The 19,745-nt window shown below is 44.0% G+C and overlaps 2 protein-coding genes across 2 annotated transcripts; one reads left to right on the top strand and one right to left on the bottom strand.

The window, feature by feature from the left end:
* Positions 1-2,701: 2,701 nt before the first annotated feature.
* Positions 2,702-5,993, bottom strand: LOC311123968 (protein N-terminal asparagine amidohydrolase-like). Its single transcript, XM_084198184.1, has 10 exons — positions 5,606-5,993; positions 5,353-5,455; positions 5,132-5,197; positions 4,927-5,038; positions 4,787-4,860; positions 4,625-4,678; positions 4,072-4,125; positions 3,877-3,974; positions 3,443-3,556; positions 2,702-3,238 (listed from the first exon to the last, which is right to left on the bottom strand). Exons 1-10 carry the CDS (start codon positions 5,684-5,686, stop codon positions 3,068-3,070), a joined length of 927 nt encoding a protein of 308 aa, XP_084054310.1. The 5' UTR covers positions 5,687-5,993; the 3' UTR covers positions 2,702-3,067.
* Positions 5,994-6,023: 30 nt separating this feature from the next.
* Positions 6,024-19,715, top strand: LOC311123951 (putative ATP-dependent RNA helicase DDX17). The gene is made up of 13 exons (XM_084198165.1): positions 6,024-6,303; positions 6,692-6,851; positions 6,984-7,080; positions 9,131-9,264; positions 9,591-9,656; positions 11,399-11,540; positions 11,812-11,972; positions 12,405-12,577; positions 12,846-12,956; positions 13,184-13,245; positions 13,414-13,473; positions 17,846-18,079; positions 18,344-19,715. Exons 1-13 carry the CDS (start codon positions 6,248-6,250, stop codon positions 18,865-18,867), a joined length of 1,980 nt encoding a protein of 659 aa, XP_084054291.1. The 5' UTR covers positions 6,024-6,247; the 3' UTR covers positions 18,868-19,715.
* Positions 19,716-19,745: the final 30 nt, after the last annotated feature.

Genomic DNA, 19,745 nt, shown 5'->3' on the forward strand with positions numbered 1-19,745 from the left:
GAAAAACGTGGTATACCATGGGTATGACAAAACATTTATTTTTACTGCTCTAATTACGTTGGTAACCACTTTATTATAGCAATAAGGCACCTCGGGGGTTTGTGATATATGGCCAATATACCATATTGTGAAAACCTATAATTACAATAAAACGGCTATAATAAAGTTACAATAACTGTATAGGCTAAATAGCTTAGAAATCAAAATGAATTTAAAACATATTTTCAGCAAATAATCTAATCAAAAACCACATTTAGAAACTCATAATTTATAAGAAACAATAAAACAATGGATGGATATTGAGCAACAAAGACACAGGAGGCCCATCTATTAGGAATTGTTGTTTTTATTCCACATCAGGAATAACAGTAAGAGAACACATTAAAAGACATACAGAGTTGCCTGGCCATAGGGGAGTTCTTACAAATGCTTGATAGGCTGGTCCATCTTCAGCCCAGTGTAAATTGTTAGCTTTTTTTTGTTGCACTGAATAACTATTATTTGGCTGGGGTCCTCAAAGGGAAAATGAGCCGGTTTGTCTTCCAAATTCAAAATACATAAAACACATAAACATGGGATAATAATGAAAATAATAATTAAAACAAATATATATATTTTTTTTAAATCTTCTTCTTCTCTGAATTTCTAATAGACTAGACGCTGTGTTGCATATTGCTGCCTTTCGCAGGTTGGAGTGCAGGTCGGAGTGCGGATGAACATTGGTCATAAAAAACAAAAGGGGCAATGGGAAAATCTTAAATTGCACCACCATCTAACCCTGCACCTATACACTATCCCCCAAAACCCACCACCCCATCCCACTACTTTGGCCCTAAAATATCCTAAACCAGGGCGTCGGCATGGGAGGATGGAACACCTTCTCTCAAAACTTCCTGTAGATCTTCTGCACTAAAATCTCTCACACCCAAATATTTCTCTGCTGCAACTACCACATCTATCTTCTGTGATTTCTGCTCCATCAGTGCAGTTGATCACCATGGCTATGGACGCAAGACATCCAACCTTACTAAAACTCATCCACTCTGGATTCTTTTAAGCATTAGTGTTACATAGTCAAAAAAAGTGAATTGTTAATACAGTCGTTTCCTTAACATGGTTCATCATGGTAATGTCTTTGGTGGCCCTAAAAAGTTTCAAGTTGATAGGCCACTGTGAAATTAATTCACAAAGCAATTCAATGGACCCGTAAAATTATTAATAACTCAGCCATCTCTTAACCAATCCCTTAGTTTTTCTCTAACTAAATTAAGAGATGTGCCACATACCCGTGTTATTTGACTCCTGCTTCATGTGAATATGTTTTTCAAAGGTTTTCCAAAATGTCCAAGATTGAGGAAAAATCGATACTGACAGACCTTAGTTCTTGATGCAAATTTGAGTCATGGGCAAGCGTTTGAAAGTGGGCGTTACTAAATAAGTGGGAGGATCAACATAAGTGAGTGTATGGAAACCTAACAGCTAATTGGCCAGATTGGTTGCCACTCGAGACCTTTTTGCGTGGCTGTTTGCTGCTTCCTTGTAGCATGCTGCTTCCTTGTAACATTTTCCTAACATTAACCTCATTGTCCTTACCTGCTACGTTCATTCTCCTAACCTGCTTAGCTAAAATGATACAAATAAGCAGCAAGCAGCCACTGTTCTGAGGGCAAAAGGGGGTGAAACTCAATATTAGGAAGGTGTTCTTAATGTTTTGTCCACTCAGGGTACATCTACAGCTACTGGATAACATGACTACACCAGATAATAGCATAGTAGGACACAGATGAACACATTGTGCAATCCAACAGGCCGCGTGGGTGCAGACATTTACCCACACAAACATCCCAACAACCATCAGTAACAGAGCGAGACAATACGTCCCAAATGGCACCCTATTCCCTACATAGTGCACTACCTATGACCAGAGCCCTATGGGGCTGCACAATATAGGGAAAAGGGTGTCATTTGGGATGAAAAATAGAGCTCCGCCTGTCCTGTCTCTTCACCGGGGCCAGCCAGTCAAGTCAGGTTAACAAAATTAAATGTTTATTTTTGGGGTAATTTTGGCAGAAATGTTGCAGATGGGGAGGTTGAAGTCCCTAGTGAGACACCATGGGAGAATGGAGGGATGTATTGCGAGAAGAAATGGTAGAATTATGATTTCATGGGAAAGATGGGTTGATCTGTGGCTGTCTGAAGGTTGGAATTGATGAGTGTTGAAGTAAGTATATACATAAATGTACAGGGTAAAGGTCCTCCAATCAGGGGTGAGGGTGGGGATGTGATTATTGTATGTTCTGCTTTTCGTTATTTATGTTTTGTGGTTTGGCTTCATGCTGTGAGCGGTGTGTGTGCTGGTCCTGGTTGTTATGGGTGCGCTCGCTTCCATGCCCACCCGGAAGTCGGGCGGGGCTTGGTTTTTCCCGCCCTTGGAATATCCCTTTGGGCCAGGGGCGGGGCCTTGTTGGCGTCTCGAGGTGGGTGGGGGCGAATGCACCCTCTGACCAGAGCACCCTCTGACCAGAGCACCCTCTGTGGGAGCGGATATTTGTATTGTCTGTATTGTTGTTTTAAAATAAAACATATATATATATATAAATAAAAAATATTAAAAGTCTGGTAAACTATGAGACAGACAGGCCATAGATATAGCACTTGGGTTCAATCCACATACCTCTGTACTGTACATAGCCACCACGGATAAATCAAATACAATTTTATTTGTCACATGCACCGAATACTACAGGTGTAGACCTTACCGTGAAATGCTTATTTACAAGCCCTTAACCAACAATGCAGTTTAAAGAAAAATAAGAGTTAAGAAAAATATTTACGAAATAAAGTAAAAAATAAAAGAGCAACAATAAAATAACAATAACAAGGCTATATACAAGGGGTACCGGTACCGAGTCAAACAAACAATAACAATAACAGATGTGCCGCCCACAATGGCATAAGGAGGAGGGTCACAGTGTCTTTTCTTCCAGAAGTTAAGGAGTGATTTCATTTCCGGGCAGATTCCATGGAAAGTCAAAGTAAAGTGCGTTGGAGAAGAGACTCAAGCCTTTTATGTCTGGTTAACGTTCTCCCAGTCCCCTTGCTCTGTCCTGCGGTACTGCTGGGGCTGTCCTCCAGGGAAGACGCTATCTGAACTGGGGTGCTCCAGGAGGAACTGGATGGTGGACTTGATGTGCTGGACAAAGTGCGGAGGCTCAGCCATAGGGGACGTGGATAGGTACTGGTCGGGAAAAAAACAGGGGGAGTAACATATCACAGTGTGTATACTGATAACATACTATGCAACATTCATTGTATAAGTGTTGACAGAAACAGGGACTATAACACACTAGAGGTTGTCAATAAGGTTTTAAAGGGACATATAACTAAAGTTCTAGTTATTATGGGATCAATATTAGTAATGTATTATTTCCTTACACCTTACCTTTAAGATGGTGTCATCGTCTTGCGACAGCCAGAAGGAAATATCCAGATTCGGGGACCACTTACATGGGCCTATCTTCACTTCTCCTTTGCTCGAGTCATATATATCAGCCATCTGTGGAGATATAATTACAATCTTATATGACTGTCTGATGAAATGTAGTTAGCAAGTCACGTATGGGTTCTATCCAGACACTCCACAAGCCATTCAATGTGTCATCTTTGATCTTTCTTTATATCAATCCTTCATGTAGTGTCAGAGATGAAGTGCAAGAGCATAGACAATATATCAGTAGACAGGAATTCTGGTTCTACTTGTCGGTCCAATTAGAGCAGGCCCCAGCTAAAATTGCTGACAGATTTTGCCAATCTGATGCATAGTGGCTCTATGACATCAGCCTATTTAAGGTTCTATATCTATGCGCAAGTCTTTACCTGGCCCCCAGTGAAGGTCCGTGCAGATCGCAGCTCCTCCGCGGGTCCTTTGTAAGGGAACGAGGCAGGGAACACCTCCCCTGTTTTCATATTTATACCTGCAGACACACAGTCACAACACACAGTCAATGCCATACTATAAACTGTGTGTGACACAGAGGTGATGTGATTTGCAGTGTAGATACAGTATAGTACCTATTCCATACACCACTGGTCTGTGCGCTCCGTCCACTAAGCTGTCATTCATCTCTGCAAGCGGAAAGAAGAGAAAGAGTCTTGAGATAGGTAGGGGCGGAGTCAGATATATAGAGTTGGGCCAATGTGGTTTCTGTCTGAATGTTCCGAGAGCCCCACTTTCTCCTCCATAGCCTTTGCGAAGAGATAATTGACGCTTCCGCGTTGTGCTGTTTATTTCGGATTGTTTTCAAAACCTATGAAGATGTCCACTGAAAGCAGATATGCAATTTGTTGACACCACAACACAGTATAGACTTGGATACACATGACCCCGAATGCGAATCAATAAAAACGTCTGTTAGATTCGCTGCTCTGTTTTGCTTGTTTACAGCGGGTCATTTCAGAGGGAATTGTCAGAGGCACCAACATATAGAGAATAAAGGCTAACATGGCAGCCGTTCTAAAACCTGGCCAAACTCTCTACATATATGGCTCTGGGTAGTATAAAGAAACACACAGGCTGAGAGAGAATATAACAGTCTAATAATCAGACAATAGTGTAAACATGTACCTGTGATGCAGCAGGTCTCTAGGTGAATATCCTCTTTCTGTCTCTGGAAGGCCGCTGCAAAACACAATAGAAGGGTTGTAGTTTCCCTATGCAGCCTGATAATGGTGTTGCTACTTTGACAGTTGCATTCAAACTGGAGGGAAGAGAAGGAGCTTTACGTACACAATAGGCTAAGGCTGAGTTTGTGGGACGTCTTTGACTCATCATCAAATCCTCCAACAAGGTGGAGCTCCAGCCTGAAGGAAAAGAAGCAAGGGGCCAATTACGTGTGTGTGTGTGTGTATGTGTGTGTTATCTCTTACCTGCCCTCCTTGGCAGGGTCCTTGCTCAGAGATGTGACAGCTTTGACGATGAGGGGAACCTCACTCCACGTGCTGGAGCCATCACAGTGAGCAAGGCAAGCAGCTCCGCTTCCTACAAGATGGTACAAATGCAGACATTATGAAGCTCATATTGTGATGCTACCATAGTATCTACAAACATACATTAAATAGAGAACTGTAGCACCTGTGTGTCGCACCAGAACTAGGTGGCAGGTGGTTGCATCATCAGAACCAAGGACAGCGACAGAGTCTGGAGAAACAGAGGGACATATTTCGTCATGGTCCTGGATACTGTGCTGGGGATTTTTTACTACAATTTATCAGTGTAGAGGTAGCCTATGGACGCAACAATATACTATGTTAAGCTAGGCTGACATATTGATTTAACTATAGGTTTATACTCACTGTCCGCTGGTGTTGTGGCTGCAAACTCTCTTTGCTGTATGTATAGGAGGCACTTTGGGTCGACATCTACAATCGTCTTGGACCTAAATACTCGGGCGTTTTCCTATGGTATAAAATAAGAATGGAGTAAAACGTCAAGTCAATATTGCATGAAAAGCAAGTGCTATTTTACTTAATGGTGATTAATTCCACCAAGGACGACTTGCTTACGATATGACAGCTGCTAGCTTGCTTGGCTAACTAGTCAACTTACCTGTAAATGCGGATATCTGGCGAACAAATCGACTGTCGAACCTGGTCGTTCGATTCTTCTATTTTGTATTAGCAGAGGCATTTCTTCCTATAATCTAAATCTACCTAATATAATGAAATATTTATCGTCGCGAAACATGAAAACTAGACATATTACACAAGACAGACGGCTAGCTAGCTTTCACTTCCTGGATCCATTTTCTTCTTCTTTGGTAGGCTTTCTCCTCAAGAATGTCACTTACTGCCACAATATGAATTACTGCCACCAACTGTACAGGAATATTATTAGCGCATGAACACTAGAAAATGTAAACGTACGCTACACAGAATTCCCAATTTGCTCTACGCTCCTTTGCTACGAAACGTGCATGTTGTTCGTGTGGAGTTACGCCCCAAAAACGTACGTCCACAGGGAGATAGTGACTAGGGGAGTTGACGTCACGTGCAGCAGCAACTGCAAAACAAAATTCTGTTTTGGCTTGTTCCATAATTTCAGGGCTTGTCTTACCTTTTCATTTGTGTTTGTAAGTAAGTGTTGTCTTTTCTAAAACTTTATTGCACTTTCCTTTTGCTGCATAAGCTATTCAGACTGCACAACACCGTGCAACTCAAATATTTCTACAAGCAAGAATCTATTGACAACATGAGAGGGAGTTCGTCGTATGGAGACCGAGATAGAGACCGTGGACGAGACAGAGGGTAAGCAGATATTTTCTTCGGCATGTGAAATATATTTATAGCCATATAGGAAGTATCTGTCCAAAGTTTTTTTTAAATATATGATACGGGGGGCTATGTTGGAATGCTGTGTGATGTTCGTTGAACCACAACTATCTTGCTGAATGTTTACGTGCACGGGCGTGTCTCAGACAGTTGCACGCGCCCGTCAACTCTAGTTGTGCATGATAAACAACTCTATTTGCTTGCAACAGAGTTATAGGCGGGGCCCCACCCCACCCAGGGAAAATTGCACTTACTGCAAATAGATTAAAATGGCCAGGGACCTATTTAGTGTCTATGTTGCAGTGTTACTAATGATAATCATTCATCCTCTTTTTCATCACTCCTCTCCCTGCCTGTCCTGTAGGCCTCGGTTTGGGTCCAGTAGCTGGGGCGGCCCTCCCCCTATGAAGAAGTTTGGGAACCCTGGAGAACGCCTTCGCAAGAAGAAGTGGGATCTGGACGACCTGCCTAAGTTTGAGAAGAACTTCTACAACGAGCACCCAGAGCTCCAGCGCATGAGTCAGGTACACACACACACACACACACACACACACACACACACACACACACACACAATATATACAAATGTTCTTAGAAGGATGCTATCCATAGTGTGTCTATTGAGCCTGTTGATTCTCTGTTGTCTGTGTCTGCAGTATGACATAGATGAGTTCTGCAGGAGAAAGGAGATCACAGTCAGCGGCACTGGCTGCCCCAAGGCCACCACCAGCTTCCACCAGGCACAGTTTCCCCGTAAGTAGACAACAGTAGATCCCAGTTGACACTTGTTGAACCTATATTATAACCTGTTCCTTCACCTGTCAGCAGTCATGACAGTAAAGAGATGAGGAAAGGAAGTTGAACCCATTTTAAAGAGTTCTTGGAACACAGCCCAAGCTTACAAAACAGTAACCCCATAGGCTATTGGGGAGGGGAGTGGCAAACTACGGCCCATGGGCCACATTATTATTATTTTTATATTTTTTTAAACACCCCAGGCCACTCTTGAACGTCAAATACTAGATACAAAGTACAGTTGAAGTCAGAAGTTTACATACACTCTGCACGTTTCTTGTTAACAAACTATAGTTTTGGCAAGTCGGTTAGGACATCTACTTTGTGCATGACACAAGTAATTTTTCCAACAATTGTTTACAGACAGATTATTTCACTTATAATTCACTGTATCACAATTCCAGTGGGTCAGAAGTTTACATACACTAAGTTGACTGTGCCTTTAAACAGCTTGGAAAATTCCAGAAAATGTTGTCATGGCTTTAGGAGCTTCTGATAGGCTAATTGACATAATTTGAGTCAATTGGAGGTGTACCTGTGGATGTATTTCAAGGCCTACCTTCAAACTCAGTGCCTCTTTGCTTGACATCATGGGAAAATCAAAAGAAATCAGCCAAGACCTCAGAAAAAAGATTGTAGACCTCCACAAGTCTGGTTAATCCTTGGGAGCAATTTCCAAACGCCTGAAGGTAACACGTTCATCTGTACAAACAATAGTACGCAAGTATAAACACCATGGGACCACGCAGCCGTCATACTGCTCAGGAAGGAGACGCGTTCTGTCGCCTAGAGATGAACGTACTTTGGTGCGAAAAGTGCAAATCAATCCCAGAAAATCAGCAAAGGACCTTGTGAAGATGCTGGAGGAAACAGGTACAAAATTATCTATATCCACAGTAAAACGAGTTCTATATCGACATAACCTGAAATGCCGCTCAGCAAGGAAGAAGCCACTGCTCCAAAACCGCCATAAAAAAGCCAGACTACGGTTTGCAACTGCACATGGGGACAAAGATCGTACTTTTTGGAGAAATGTCCTCTGGTCTGATGAAACAAAAATATAACTGTTTGGCCATAATGACCATCGTTATGTTTGGAGGAAAAAGGGGGTTGCTTGCAAGCCGAAGAACACCATCCCAACCATGAAGCACGGTGGAGGCAGCATCATGCTGTGGGGGTGCTTTGCTGCAGGAGGGACTGGTGCACTTCACAAAATAGATGGCATCATGAGGAAGGAAGATTATGTGGATATATTGAAGCAACATCTCAAGACATCAGTCAGGAAGTTAAAGCTTGGTCGCAAATGGGTCTTCCAAATGGACAATGACCCCAAGCATACTTCCAAAGTTGTGGCAAAATGGCTTAAGGACAACAAAGTCAAGGTATTGGAGTGGCCATCACAAAGCCCTGACCTCAATCCTATGGAACATTTGTGGGCAGAACTGAAAAAGCGTGTGCGAGCAAGGAGGCCTACAAACCTGACTCAGTTACACCAGCTCTGTCAGGAGGAATGGGCCAAAATTCACCCAACTTATTGTGGGAAGCTTGTGGAAGGCTGCCCGAAACGTTTGACCCAGGTTAAACAATTTAAAAGCAATGCTTCCAAATACTAATTGAGTGTATGTAAACTTCTGACCCACTGGGAATGTGATGAAAGAAATAAAAGCTGAAATAAATCATTCTCTCTACTGTTATTCTGACATTTCACATTCTTTAAATAAAGTGGTGATCCTAACTGACCTAAGACATGGAATCTTTACTAGGATTAAATGTCAGGAATTGTGAAAAACAGAGTGTAAATGTATTTGGCTAAGGTGTATGTTAACATCAACTGTATGTAGAAATTCTAATGGCCTGCAAATTGATTTGGACAAAAATCTGTCAAAAAGAAATCTGTGCGGCCTTCCGTTGAATTTCTAAATCCCGATGCGGCCCTCGAGCCAAAAAGTTTGCCCACCCCTGGGCTATAGCTAACTGTTCCTTTAATTGTTTGTCTTTGCTCTGACAGAGTATGTGATGGATGTGCTACTGAGTCAGAACTTCAAGGAGCCCACATCCATCCAGGCACAGGGCTTCCCTCTGGCCCTGAGTGGAAGGGACATGGTGGGCATCGCTCAGACCGGCTCCGGCAAGACCCTGGCAGTAAGGACGCCATGATAATCCAACAACACACACAGTACCGACAACTGCAACATCTGTCTTTCTTTCTGTCACACACACACACACACACACACACACACACACACACACACACACACACACACACACACACACACACACACACACACACACAAGCACAAGCACCAACACCAACAGCTGCAGTACAAAAACACATAAACTCCCAGAGGAACATTGACAGCTGCAACACACAAAGACATATTGACACATGAGGACTAATGTCCCTGGATTGTCAGACTGGTACATATACCTCATGACCTCATTGTACTATTTGGCGCCTTTTCTTGCAGTATCTGCTTCCTGCCATTGTGCACATCAACCATCAGCCCTATCTAGAGAGGGGAGACGGACCTATTGTGAGTACACATCTGGAAACTGCACACTGTTGCTTATTCATATATTTCAGGTCTGTGAGACCAGCCTGTTTTGACCCTTTTCTATAGTGTACTTAACTTCTCTGCTGTACTTAGACCTACCTATGGTATGCTGTAGCTATATACAGTGGCTTGCGAAAGTATTCACCCCCCTTGGCATTCTTCCTATTTTGTTGCCTTACAACCTGGAATTAAAATTGATTTTTTGGGGGTTTGTATCATTTAATTTACACAACATGCCTACCTTTGAAGATGCAAAATATTTTTTCTTATGAAACAAACAAGAAATAAGACAAAAAAACTAACTATTCACCCCCCCCAAAGTCAATACTTTGTAGAGCCACCTTTTGCAGCAATTACAGCTGCAAGTCTCTTGGGGGTATATCTCACTGGCTATCATAAGGTGAATGCACCAATTTGTAAGTCGCTCTGGATAAGAGCGTCTGCTAAATGACGTAAATGTAATGTAAATGTATGTCTCTATAAGCTTGGCACATCTAGGCACAGGGATTTTTGCCAATTCTTCAAGGCAAAACGTTTACATTTACATTTTTAGTCATTTAGCAGACGCTCTTATCCAGAGCGACTTACAGTTAGTGAGTGCATACATTTTCATACTGTCCCCCCGTGGGAAACGAACCCACAACCCTGGTGTTGCAAGCACCATGCTCTACCAACTGAGCTACATGGGGCCCCACAGAATGATGCTGCCACCACCATGCTTCACTGTGGGGATGGTGTTCTCAGGGTGATGAGAGGTGTTGGGTTTGCGCCAGACATAGCGTTTTCCTTGATGGCCAAAAAGCTCAATTTTAGTCTAATCTGTCCAGAGTACTTTCTTCCATATGTTTGGGGAGTCTCCCACATGGCTTTTGGCGAACACCAAACGTGTTTGCTTATTTTTTTCTTTAAGCAATGGCTTTTTTCTGGCCACTCTTCTGTAAAGCTGAGCTCTGTGGAGTGTACGGCTTAAAGTGGTCCTATGGACAGATACTCCAATCTCCGCTGTGGAGCTTTGCAGCTCCTTCAGGGTTATCTTTGGTCTCTTTGTTGCCTCTCTGATTATTGCCCTCCTTGCCTGGTCTGTGAGTTTTGGTGGGCGGCCCTCTCTTGGCAGGTTTGTTGTGGTGCCATATTCTTTCCATTTTTTAATAATGGATTTAATGGTGCTCAGTGGGATGTTCAAAGTTTTGGATATTTCTTTATAACCCAACCCTGATCTGTACTTCTCCACAACTTTGTCCCTGATGTGTTTGGAGAGCTCCTTGGTCTTCGTGGTGCCCCTTGCTTAGTGGTGTTGCAGACTCTGGGGCCTTTCAGAACAGGTGTATATATACTGAGATCATGTGACAGATCATGTGACACTTAGATTGCACACAGGTGGACTTTATTTAACTAATTATGTGACTTCTGAAGGTAATTAGTTGCACCAGATCTTATTTAGGGGCTTCATAGCAAAGGGGGTGAATACATATGCACGCACCACTTTTCCTTTATTTATTTCTTATAATTTTTTGAAACAAGTAATTTTTTTTCATTTCACTTCACCAGCTTGGACTATTTTGTGTATGTCCATTACATGAAATCCAAATAAAAATCTATTTAAATTACAGGTTGTAATGCAACAAAATAGGAAAAACGCCAAGGGGGATGTATACTTTTGCAAGGCACTGTATCATGTGTTATTAAAGGTTCTATCTATTGATCTCTCTCTCTCTCCTCAGTGCCTGGTCCTGGCCCCGACCAGAGAGTTGGCCCAGCAGGTGCAGCAGGTGGCTCATGATTACGGCAAGACCTCCCGCATCAAGAGTACCTGTGTCTACGGAGGAGCACCGAAGGGACCGCAGATACGTGACCTGGAGAGAGGTGAGGAGCTGCAGGTTGAATTAAATGCTGCTACAAGTTACTTACTTACTTATATTGTTTGTGCCTACTAGAGACAAGACCTCTCCACTTCTGATTATCTAAAACCTGATTGGCACCCCAGCTTAGCTTAATTTCCTTTACTTCCCCTTCAGTTACTAGTATTCAAGATTGAAAAAGTTGCAAGTATTGGAAGTAATCTCACAATTGGTCTCTTCTGACGCGTTTGCGTGTATTTTGAAACTGTGACACTTTGCGTCCTATGTCCATACAGGTACAGAGATCTGCATTGCCACCCCGGGGCGTCTCATAGACTTCCTGGAGGCAGGGAAGACCAACCTGCGGCGCTGCACCTACCTGGTGCTGGACGAGGCTGACCGCATGCTGGACATGGGCTTCGAACCACAGATACGCAAGATCGTGGACCAGATCAGGGTAAGCCAGACACATGCCATACTTAGCAAACCGCACACACTTCTCCTGGCATTAGGCAATTATTATAACAGTGTAATACATAGCCATTCATGGATGGTTGGATAAGTAGATGGATACTACAGAGGGAGGTAGATCATCATCTGTCTGTCTGTCTGTCTGTCTGTCTGTCTGTCTGTCTGTCTGTCTGTCTGTCTGTCTGTCTGTCTGTCTGTCTGTCTGTCTGTCTGTCTGTCTGCCTGCCTGCCTGTCTGTCTGTCTGTCTGTCTGTCTGTCTGTCTGTCTGCATGTACTATCTATCTATCTAGATTCATGACAGTTGATATAATATTCATCCATCATAAATAACTAAATACTCATGTTATAGAATAGAATAATAGTGTATTGTCCTCTGAGGAGGAATATCCCCATTACCATTCTCTCCCTGTGCCCCAGCCGGACCGCCAGACTCTGATGTGGAGTGCCACCTGGCCCAAGGACGTGCGTAAACTGGCAGAGGACTTCCTGCGGGATTATGTCCAGATCAACGTAGGAGCTCTGGAGCTCAGCGCCAACCACAACATCCTGCAGATAGTAGACGTCTGCATGGAGAATGAGAAGGACAACAAGTTAGTGAGGCCATCAGCCAATGGACAAGACCAATCTCTAGTTTTGCGTTCTGTTCATGTCTCCTTTCCTTAATCATCACTGATCTGGAAGGGATTAACCCAATGTAGTTTAAAAGTATTCAGTCTTTTGATCTATTGTTGGTTATGAAGGACAGGAACAGAGTTCAGGACGCTATGTTTTTGTAACGTGAGAGAATATCAGTCCTGGGATTGCGGTGATGAGGGATGTTTTCCTAATATCTTTCCTCTGTCTTTTTGTTGATGTCAGGCTGCTCCAGCTGATGGAAGAGATCATGGCAGAGAAGGAGAACAAGACCATCATCTTTGTGGAGACAAAGAAGCGCTGTGACGAGCTCACCCGCAGGATGAGAAGAGATGGGTGAGACAGAGAGAGAGATGGAGGGAAAGCACAGTCTGCAGAAATGGGTTTAAAGTCTTCTTTCAAAGCCACAGTACTGACTATGCAAAACAAGAGTCAGGTTTTGGTTTCATATGGAGTGTGTTGGGCTACTTAGTCAGATAAGAGTGTAACGAAACCGTCTAACTGTTTTTTATCACGTCCTGTTCTCCTGTCTCATGGCAACATTGTTGTGGTGTGTTTTCTAGGTGGCCAGCCATGTGTATCCATGGAGACAAGAGCCAGCCAGAGAGAGACTGGGTTCTGACAGGTAGGTCACATTTCAACAGCCATGTTTACGTTTGGATGCTCCGCTTTGGTGCAATGTGTTTCACTATGTTTTTTATGTTATGTTTGATGTTTTCTGCTTTTTCTTCAGTTTTGTTTCCTTTTTCAGTCTTCCGCTTGACATCTTCTTTGATTTTGTCTGAACTTTCAGAATTCCGTAGCGGCAAAGCTCCTATCCTCATCGCCACTGATGTGGCATCTCGTGGTCTGGGTATGTCTTCTCAACATTGAATACACACACACACACTCACGTATGCACACTTACACTCCTACAGAGCTCAACATACAGATTCGAAATGCACAGTTGTGGTCAAAAGTTTTGAGAATGACACAAGTATTGGTCTTCACAAAGTTCGCTGCTTCAGTGTTATGAGATATTTTTGTCAGATGTTACTATGGTATACTGAAGTATAATTACAAGCATTCCATAAGTGTCAAAGGCTTTTATTGACAATTACATTAAGTTTATGCAAAGAGTCAATATTTGCAGTGTTGACCCTTCTTTTTCAAGACCTCTGCAATCCGGCATGATGACAATTAACTTCTGGGCCACATCCTTACTGATGGCAGCCCATTCTTGCATAATCAATGCTTGGAGTTTGTCAGAATTTGTGGGTTTTTGTTTGTCCACCCGCCTCTTGAGGATTGATCACAAGTTCTCAATGGGATTAAGGTCTGGGGAGTTTCCTGGCCATGGACCCAAAATGTCGATGTTTTGTTCCCAGAGCCACTTAGTTATCACTTTTGCCTTATGGCAAGGAGCGCCATCATGCTGGAAAAGGCATTGTTCATCACCAAACTGTTCTTGGATGGTTGGGAGAAGTTGCTCTCGGAGGATGTGTTGGTACCATTCTTTATTCATGGCTGTGTTCTTAGGTAAAATTGTGAGTGAGCCCACTCCCTTGGCTGAGAAGCAACCCCACACATGAATGGTCTTAGGATGCTTTACTGTTGGCATGACACAGGACTGATGGTAGCGCTCACCTTGTCTTCTCCGGACAAGGTGTTTTCCGGATGCCCCAAACAATCGGAAAGGGGATTCATCAGAGAAAATGACTTTACCCCAGTCCTCAGCAGTCCAATCCCTGTACCTTTTGCAGAATATCAGTCTGTCCCTGATGTTTTTCCTGGAGAGGTGGCTTCTTTGCTGCCCTTCTTGACACCAGGACATCCTCCAAAAGTCTTCGCCTCACTGTGCGTGCAGATGCACTCACACCTGCCTGCTGCCAATCCTGAGCAAGCTCTGCACTGGTGGTGCCCCGATCCCGCAGCTAAATCAACTTTAGGAGACGGTCCTGGCGCTTGCTGGACTTTCTTGGGCGCCCTGACGCCTTCTTCACATCAATTGAACCTCTCTCCTTGAAGTTCTTGATGATCCGATAAATGGTTGATTTAGGTGCAATCTTACTAGCAGCAATATCCTTGCCTGTGAAGCCCTTTTTGTGCAAAGCAATGATGACGGCACGTGTTTCCTTGCAGGTAACCATGGTTAACAGAGGAAGAACAATGATTTCAAGCACCACCCTCCTTTTAAAGCTTCCAGTCTGTTATTCTAACTCAATCAGCATGACAGAATGATCTCCAGCCTTGTCCTCGTCAACACTCTCACCTGTGTTAACGAGAGAATCACTGACATGATGGCAGCTGGTCCTTTTACGGCAGGGCTGAAATGCAGTGGAAATGTTTTTGGGGGATTAAGTTCATTTTCATGGCACAGAGGGACTTTGCAATTAATTGCAATTCATCTGATCACTCTTCATGACATTCTGGAGTATATGCAAATTGCCATCATCAAAACTGAGGCAGCAGACTTTGTGAAAATTAGTATTTGTGTCATTCTCAAAACTTTTGACCACGACTGTATACACACTCTCCAACACACAGAAACAAAACATTTTCAGAGAAAAATATACACAAATGTAATAAATGTGATTTTTATTGTTGTCTAATATCCCATCCCCTTTTCCAGGTTTAAAGTATACATTTGTCTGCAAACATGTAATAGCGGTGTAATTTAACCTTTAAACAACAACGAAAAATCAATCAGCACTCTTTCTACAGCATGACTTCTGTAAATTACTTTTTAAGCAAAAGTATAACCATCAGTAGCCTCACAATCCCCCAGGCCTTCAACTCCACAATGTTTTACAGTCTGTTTCTTGTTACTGCAGTCCAAAGCTTCCTTCGACCGGGGCTCTCTGGCACGCTGCCTGAATGGGGGTGTGATGGGGGGGCAGATGTCCCCATGCTCGCCCCAATACCCTCCTCTCATGTCTCCTTTATGATGTAACCCAAAACATGAAGGAAAACAACCCAAATATTCAGTATTATATGTTTGATTATTCCTCAAGATATGTTTACGTCATTCATTGTACTGTAGTATTTTTTGCTACAGGTATTGTCTAGGTAGGGGGTGTTTTAGGGCTATCTATAAGTGAAATCAACGGTCAGTTCTCCCCATATCCACACTGAAACTTGTACAGTAGTGCCCTATTCCACCTCCCTGAATAAATAGGTTAAACCTGGAACTGAGAAGGGGAAGTAGACATGTTGGATTTGCCAAGCTACCAATGACTGTATCTTTGTTCTTTTTCTCTCCCCCCTCAGGGTTGTGCAGCACAAGGCAGCACCAGCACATGCTGGTGTCAAACAGTACTGGGGCTGTCCTCAGTCACATTAGCAGCTAGCTAGTGGCTTGGCTAGTTATCAGAAGGATACATCCTCCCCCGTTCTCCACCTTCTCTGGTTCCTAAACACCTCCAAATAGACCTCCACAATAGACTGAGGGTATATGATTATCTGGTTCCTAAACACCCCCATAGATCCCCATCATAGACTGAGGGTATATGATTCAGGCGAGCTCTCCTTGGGATCAACCTGAGGTGCCTGTCTGTCCCGTCCAAAAGGCAGACAGACAGGGAGAGGTAGGAGCTCGGCTGGATCGAGTCCTGACCGGTTTGAGGAGGTCCTGCAACTCGGCGAGAGAGCAACAGAACCGGCCGTTGGGGGGTTAACGGTTCTGCTCCCGTCCGAAGTTGCTGGTGTATGCGAAGGGTGAGGGGGAAACGTGGGGCTAGTTTGGGCCCCCTCCTCTCTCCCTCCCCCCCAGCGCCTCCAAGCGAACCAGGGCTGATCAGGACAGGACAGGGGGTGACTGGCTACCTTTGTAAAACAACTCTAAAGGGGTAAGTACCTCAACACCCCCTTTCCTACCACTTCTTCCACGACCTCCCCAGTCGCAACAACTCATTCAGGTAGTTTCATCGATCTATATTGAAATCAGTCACAGAAAGGTATTTGTTGAAGGAATTGTGTTGAACTCTGTCCTTCAACATTTACTCCATCACATTTTCTCTTGGTGGAAACATATTGTTGTTTGGCAGGTTCTGTGAGTAGTAAAATGGCCTCCCTCTGTTACCATGGAAAACACAAGGAAAGGGTCCAAGGAGACATTTTGTTTTCGGACCCACCCAGCAGTGTTGTCAGAGCTTCTGTAATGAGAAACAGACTTATTTGTCCTTCTACTGTCATTTGAACATCCGAATTTAAAAGAAAGATTGGAAACACTTTTTACTCTTCCGGTCTGATCGTGTTGACAGTATACTGTCACTCATTTCCTCATACTCATACCATTTCTCAGCATAGAACATGTTACCATGGTAGAACTAAATGTTCTGAATGATAGTTACGCTATTATGTACGATTACGTAAACTGTGAATTGGTGAAGGTCCAGACAGAGAAAATGCCACATCATCAACTCTACTGAAGCCCTGCTAATGCTGTATAAGTGGCACTCTCTTGTCACATTCTTATGGGGTTTACCACTAACCCTCTAGGCCTCTCCGGTCAAGATATTTTGACCCAAAGCTGAAAAACGTTCATAGGTTTACTTCAAGAATTAAAACTTTTATTCTACTTCAGTTTGGATAAATGTATATTTCCTCTTATGTTATTATTGGAGAGGTAAGTGGTAATCAATATTTATAAAATATTAATCTGAAATAGTATTCTAAATAATCAAACACTTTTCTCTCATAGCTTTTGCATTGTTTGAATACCATCTGTCTTCTTTCTCACCATACAAAAATCCCTCAAACCCACATCTCACCCTCCTCTCTCATCCTCCTCTCTCACCTCTCCCTTCTCACCCACCTCTCCCTCCTCACCCTCCTCTCTCATCCTACTCTCTCACCTCACCCTCCTCTCCCTCCTCACCCTCCTCTCTCACCTCTCCCTCCTCACCCTCCTCTCTCACCTCTCCCTCCTCACCCTCCTCTCTCACCTCTCCCTCCTCACCCTTTCTCTCACGCTCCTCTCTCACCCTCCTCTCTCACCTCACCCTCCTCTCTCACCTCTCCCTCCTCACCCATTCTCTCACCCTCCTCTCTCACCCTCCTCTCTCACCTCTCCCTCCTCACCTCTCCCTCCTCACCCTTCTCACCCTCCTCTCCCTTCTCTCCCTCCTCTCTCACCTCACCCTCCTCTCCCACCTCTCCCTTCTCTCCCTCCTTTCTCTCCCTCCTCTCTCATCTCTCCCTCCTCACCTTCCTCTCCCACCTCTCAAAACCACTTTCCCCCAAAGACGTGGAGGATATCAAGTTTGTCATCAACTACGACTTCCCCAACTCGTCTGAGGACTACGTGCACAGGATCGGCCGTACGGCCCGCAGCACCAACAAGGGCACGGCCTACACCTTCTTCACCCCGGGGAACCTGCGCCAGGCCAGGGACCTGGTCCGAGTCCTGGAGGAGGCCCGGCAGGCCATCAATCCCAAACTGCTGCAGCTGGTTAACTCTGGACATGGGGGAGGAGGGGGTGAGACTGGCTTGATTACACCTTTGCTTGATTCACACTATAGGGCCAACCCGAACCATACTATGCTGGCTCAGATTTTGAGGAAGGGGTGAGAGTGATTTCTAGACCACAGTTTTTAATTATATTCTATCACCTTTACCATGTCAAATCCAAACATAAGCCACATGTTCTGTGTAACCAGTGATGTTTGACATTCTTATACTAAAATGTTTCAGTTTATATTATATGACATTCTAATCCTCCTATGTGAATGTTCTTCTCCAGGTGGCAGAATGCGTTACCGTGGCAGTGGCTCCAGCGCCAACAACCCCAACATGATGTTCCAGGACGTGTGTGAGCGTCGCATGCGCTCCGACGGCGGGGGCAACAAGCCACACAGCCGCGGCAGCAGCTTTAGCCGGGGCGGGCGCAGTGGAGGGGGTCGGGACGGAGACACTAGGTCCTCGTCCTCTTCCTCCTACAGGGACCGAAGCAGGGACAGCCGGGGGGGTTACGGCTCCGGGGGGGCCGACCAGTACCAGAGCTATGGTGGTGGTGGAGGTGGAGGTACCCAGTACAGCTCCAGGGCTGGGGTGGCAGCTAACGGGGCCCCTGGGGGTAGTAGTGGTGGGGGCCAGAATCAGTCCAGTCAGCCCCAGGGTGTGTTCGGTCCAGCCCCTCCACCTCCAGCAGGGCCCAAGCCCCTCATGGCCCAGCTGATGGCCCCGCCACAGCCCCCTCTCATGGGCTTCATAGGGAAGCCTCCGTACCCCTTTGCTCCCCCGCCTCCTCCTACACCCAGGAAATAGAATTACTGTACAGCCATGGTACTTGTAACCCCAATCACCATGGTACCAGTGTGTAACTGTAACGTTACTCCTCTGAAAGGGTGTTTAGAGTTGCCGTTCTGCCCTTACCATGTTAAGGCGAAAGTCAAGAGATTTGAGGAGGTAAGGGCTAACATATAGCTACGTATTTTTGTACTTGTTTAATGTTTGTTTCGCGATATGATTCTTCCTACGTCTGAAAATATGTTGTACTCATGCATGTGTGATACATTTGTTCTTGCTTTTCATGTTTTCAGCAGTCCGTGCTCGGCCAGATTATGGTATTTTGTGAATCTAAAGCTGTGACTCATTGGTATTAATTGGCACGACAGGAGTTGATATTTCCATTTGTGATTTACTCTAAATGGTGACGTTCTAGTCCTTCAGTGAGCAACAAATGCTAAAATGTGATTTTTTTGTTATGTAGCAACTGTGATTTTGCAACTGTGATTTTGGTTGTCATTCGTCTATGCTTTCTATTTCTCTTAACTCACTTTTGGGGACGTGAATGTTGCATTATATCATTCTCTAACTATTATCATATTCTGGAAATGTATATTCATTTGATACTGCAGTCAGCTTTTCTATAAACTTTTTATAAACTACATAAGCTGTATGGCTATACCATGTTCTTCAGATTCATATCAAAACCATATCAGGAGAATGTTGGAATGATAATCATAGACACATCATGTGTCATAAGTCAGCACATTGAGTGATGTTTTGTGATTGTTTAATCATAACATTTATTGGTATGAGGTCATTCATACTTGTATGTTCTTTTTCTACATTGCTTTATTTCACAGGATTTCAATAAAGTTTTTGAAACCAAAATCCTTCTAATTGTTGTATGCAGTACA

Source organism: Coregonus lavaretus (assembly GCF_964263955.1).
Source record: "Coregonus lavaretus genome assembly, contig: HAP1_SCAFFOLD_224, whole genome shotgun sequence".
NCBI lineage: Eukaryota > Metazoa > Chordata > Actinopteri > Salmoniformes > Salmonidae > Coregonus > Coregonus lavaretus.

Excerpts from the sequence above, each read along its gene's own strand:
- LOC311123968 (XM_084198184.1), bottom strand. The coding sequence starts at position 5,686 with ATGCCTCTGCTAATACAAAATAGAAGAATCGAACGACCAGGTTCGACA. Across the intron at positions 4,679-4,786 it reads ACTCAGCCTTAGCCTATTGT|CGGCCTTCCAGAGACAGAAA; the intron begins GTACGTAAAGCT and ends TGTGTTTTGCAG. Across the intron at positions 3,557-3,876 it reads GGACCTTCACTGGGGGCCAG|ATGGCTGATATATATGACTC; the intron begins GTAAAGACTTGC and ends ATATCTCCACAG.
- LOC311123951 (XM_084198165.1), top strand. The coding sequence starts at position 6,248 with ATGAGAGGGAGTTCGTCGTATGGAGACCGAGATAGAGACCGTGGACGA. Across the intron at positions 6,852-6,983 it reads AGCTCCAGCGCATGAGTCAG|TATGACATAGATGAGTTCTG; the intron begins GTACACACACAC and ends CTGTGTCTGCAG. Across the intron at positions 9,265-9,590 it reads GCTCCGGCAAGACCCTGGCA|TATCTGCTTCCTGCCATTGT; the intron begins GTAAGGACGCCA and ends CTTTTCTTGCAG.